General features: G+C 36.4%; 1 protein-coding gene across 1 annotated transcript in view; it reads left to right on the top strand.

Moving 5' to 3' along the window:
* LOC106884069 (sodium- and chloride-dependent glycine transporter 1) overlaps positions 1-2,623 on the top strand; it is a 228,219-nt gene extending 225,596 nt beyond the window's left edge. The window contains exons 11-12 of the mRNA XM_014935287.2: positions 607-768; positions 1,608-2,623. Coding sequence (XP_014790773.2) covers positions 607-768; positions 1,608-1,922 — 477 coding nt within the window. The 3' untranslated portion in view covers positions 1,923-2,623. The remainder of the gene's footprint in view (positions 1-606; positions 769-1,607) is intronic.
* Positions 2,624-4,771: the final 2,148 nt, after the last annotated feature.

Raw genomic sequence — 4,771 nt, 5'->3', positions numbered from 1 at the left:
AAATATATATATATATATATATATATATATATATATATAAATGAGTAGGTACATATGTACGCACATAGAGATACATGCATACATAAAAACATATATACATGGTCACATACATGCATACCTATAGACAATCAGGCAGACAAACATTGAAGAGAACTTCCTATCGATCGGCAATGGGCTCTTCAGGAAGTACTCTCTTCTAGACGATTTCTCATACAGCCTTGTTAGTAACACAACGTTTCGGCTGTTATACCCTCCAGGTGTCTTGGGAAAATTTCGAACCTGGGTTCTCATTCCTAAGGTATTTTTCTATGCTGTTGTTATTATTATTATTATTATTATTATTATTATTATTATTATTATTATTATTATCATCATTATTTTTAGTCAGTGACTAAATAATAATAACATTGAAAAATACCTTAGGAATGAGAACCCAGATTCGAAATTTCCCCAATACGCCTGATGAAGGCTGCAGTGTATATCAACCGAAACGTTGTGTTAACAACAAACAAGATGAGAAGAAATATCCGTCAAATGTAAATAATGTAAATATTTTAAATAATCGACAAATACTGTTTTCAATTTTCTGTTTCCAAATTATTTCAGACTATTGCTATTTTAAACATCGTTCTCTACAAGGAACCTGATTTGAATGGTAAAGAATACCCGTGCTGGGCAAAGGTTATCGGATGGCTCATAGTTGCTTTACCAATTTCCGTCATACCCACCTGGTTTTTATACAAATATTGCTCACAAGGCGGGTTTTACGTAAGTACAATTATACAAATAAATATTTCTCTCCCTTCTCTACACACAAATGCAGTTACTTGTACATACCCGGTCACTTATACTCGTTCCAAAACCCTACATATTGTCCTCCACACAAAAATGTAAACCCTGGAACAATTTTCTCTCCTTTTTACTGTGTTATGTGAATCAAACTTATCTTCTGAATAGGTACACCGATATATTTTCACTAAGACAGTAATGCGAAAACTGCAGTTATGTGATAAAGTAATTTTATGGTTTTGTTTTCGTATACATTAATATATATAATAAATCTATTGTCCAGTATAAAGTCTGGTACGTATTATATTGGACTTGTTTGCCGAACTGCTAACTTATGGGGACATAAACATACCAATACCGGTTGTAAAGGAATGGTACGGGAACAACAAACATACATGCAACGAAACACAAAGACTACACGCACACACTAAACACATTCGTACTATACAGACACGCACGCACGCACACACACACACAAACACACATATGTATGTATGTGTGTGTGTGTGCGTGTGTGTGTGTGTGTGTGTGTGCATGCGATGCGCTTCTTTCAGACTCTATCTCCTATATCCGCTCACAAAGCTTTGGTTGGCCTGAGGTTATTGTTGAACTCATTCAGCCAAAGTGCCACGCAGTGGTTCTGAACCTGGAACCATTTGGTTGAGAAGCAAACGTCTTTACATACAATCCCGCCTGCACCATGCACTCAATGTGTGTGTGTGTTTTTTTTTTGTTTTTTTTTTTATTGATCATCGTACTCAACCGTTCGAATTCATATCTGGTTTAATTATCACATATATTTTTTGTCTATATTTCAGATGCTGAAATTAAACATGCGGCCTTCACCTGACTGGGGCCCGGCCCGCAAAGAGGACCGAATCGAACGTTACAGTGCGGATTCACTTGGGATTCACAAGATACAATGCCTACCCGAATCGTCTAGTGTTAATGGATTAGCTAACGCCGTTCAGCACGCTAGCAGTTTGTCTACCATCAATTCTTACGTTCCGAACTCTGTCAGTGGTTCAATGACTTCATTTAACAATGCTGCTAGCTCTGTGACATTACCTACTGCTAATGATATCAATCTGAACACAAAAAGTAACGTGGTCAAATCGGAATCGATATTGTGATTCTCAGAACAAATACAATATTTAAAAAAAGAAATAACAAAGTGAATAAATAGACAGTACAGAATCACAATATGATACAAATACAATTTGACAGTTTATAAACAATGAAAGGGAAAAAATAAACAACAACAACATAAAACGATACGTTGATTCTGAGATTTCATATAATCACAAACGACAGAAGGTGAAATGAAGTAAAACAACCGGAAGCAGAGCGAGTGCGAGAGAGAGGGAGCAAAAGAGATGTAGATATGAGAGTGAGAAAGAGAGTTAGAGACAAAGATCATGTAGTGTGTGTCTGTGAGAGAGAGAGAGTGAGAAAGAGTGTGTATGTGTGAGAGAGAGAAAGAGAAAATGAGGGAAGAGAAAGAATGAGTCACCGGGTGCGTTGCGTGGAATTAAGTTCGAAGTGTGAAAGTTTAAAACGAAATAAATATTCATGTAAACAAGAAGCATCCATAAAAATCTATCTTGATCACTCATTAACTCACAATGCATTTCCGTGTTTCATTTTGTATTTTCTATTTTACTTTATAATCTGTTATTTATTGTTTCATTTACTTTTGAACTTCTGTATAATTTATTTTTAGTCTTTGTAAATCTATAGTCATTTTTTTTTTAAAGACTTCTAAATAAATCATTTGTTATTGTATTAATAAAGTGAAAAATAACAACACGCGTTGTAGAATATTAAACTCCCATTCAACAGTGTTTCGATTTACATCGTTTACGACATTAAACAAGCCCGAACCTCGTTTATAATATTAATGCCCATTAAAATATGCATGGACATCATTGGCGACATAATTTCTCATTAAGAAAAAGCATGAATCTTACTTCCGACATTACATGCCATTTAAAACCATGTTCATGCTGCTCAATAAAAAAGCTTTGTTATCGCTGGTGAAAATAATCCCATTAAAAATCCTTGGACATGGCTTTCGTCATTAATACTCATTAAAAAGCATGAACACATCTTACACCGTAAATAACCAATGAACATGTGAACATTTCTTACGAATTAATATCTATTTTAAAGAATCGTGATCACCATCGACAACATTAATAGCCATTAAAAAGCACGGACGTCCGAAGACCCGGTTCCTCGTTTACTGAACAAAACTCATTGCAAGTAAAAGTAATCATACAATAAATGATTATATTACCAACTTTCAGAAGCAGACGACATCAATGTATTGAAATTTCTCTATGAAGTGTGTCGTAAATTCACTATCGATACTCACTAGGAAATACCTTCTTGGTTCAAATCATTCCAGTGGCGTTTCATATATATATATATATATTTGTATAAACTTAGATAACTTAGATATGCTTCGACCAAAGATTGGTCCAGACCATGTCTAACTTAATAGCACAACCTGATAGTATTATCTAGATCCTATTAAAGTCAAGTTTGTGGTATCGTGGTCCATTCGAGTAGGGAGTTCTTGCTGAGTGAGTTGTATCCAGGTATAAGTGGCTTATCTGGTATTCTTTGAAGAAAAATGTCCAGATTCCGTTGTTTAAAGGTAATGGGATCCTTTTCCTCTTTGATCTGTTTCGGGACTATGTTAAATAGGGCAGGGCCTGTTGAGGAAAACAAATTGTGTTGCAGTGTATTTAAGCGTTGTGATCCTTAATTGGGTAGGGGACGTATGTCCAATGGTCCTAGCCTTAGATGAATTTTGAAGCTAATGTTGAGGTCGTTTGTGCAATGCTGGTGATATATTGTCCACATTCTGCAAATGATGTATCGCTCACGGCGGCGCTGGAGAGAATAGTTTCAATGCTTTAAGGCGGTCCCAGTAATCGAGATCAGTCATGTCCTTAATTCTTTTAGGGAATGACCTCTGAGGTGGTTCAATTTTCGAGTTGTTTTGTTTTGTATGGGGTGACCACAGCGAGCAGCAGCATTCAAGGTGTCGCCATACAAAGGAGAAGAAAAGTGGAATGATGATACCTTGTTCTCTGGAGCGGAAGGTTCTTAGGATCCGGAACTCATCCTACGAGCTATGTCGACTTTATTGTTGATGTAGGCACACCAACTAGATTGTTATTAACAATAACTCCAAGGTCTCTGATGTTATTAGATGCTGTGAGAGGGTCCCCTGAAGGAAGAGTGTTTGGCAGTTTTAGCATAGACTTTCTCAAAAGTGCATCAGCTCAAATTTTCCCTCGTTTAGTTGTATTTTGCTTTTGCCTGCCCATTGACTCACAACATGTAGATCAGACTGAATGTGAGTTCGGTCTTCATTGATAATTTTTTGGAGCTTAGAGTCATCAGCGAATATTTTTTCTTTGCTGTGTTTTTTGACGCTGGAAAGGTCGTTTATATAGATTATAAAATGGAGCGGGACCAAGACAGTCCCCTGAGGGACACCACTGGTGAATTTTCCTGGGTTTGAGTGGATTCCATCGACCACAACATGTGTTCTGTTCACCAGGAAATACTCAATCCAATGTAGAAGTTTTCCACGGATTCCAACATTTGTCAACTTTGACAGTAGGATATTATGGTCAACTCTATATGATGATGGCCGTCCACTTGTAACCGAGGTTTGGCCATTGCTCACCTTTAGGAATATTGTGCGCTCTAGGACTAACATACTTTGCATTTGCAGTTTCGTTAGTGGTCCATGGGCTTTGCTCTTGACAAGCATACACGACTGAAAACATTGCGAACCAAGCTTTCCCCATTCACTACACTAGCAGTGCGCTTTCGAGCAGCACGCTTAAATTCCTCATGCAGGATACATATATGTACATATACATACATACATACATACATACATACATACATACATACATATATATATATATATATATATATATATATATATATATATATA

Source organism: Octopus bimaculoides, chromosome 7 (assembly GCF_001194135.2).
Source record: "Octopus bimaculoides isolate UCB-OBI-ISO-001 chromosome 7, ASM119413v2, whole genome shotgun sequence".
NCBI lineage: Eukaryota > Metazoa > Mollusca > Cephalopoda > Octopoda > Octopodidae > Octopus > Octopus bimaculoides.
The sequence above is the reverse complement of the archived record's forward strand: the minus strand, read 5'-3'. Positions and strand labels throughout refer to the sequence as shown.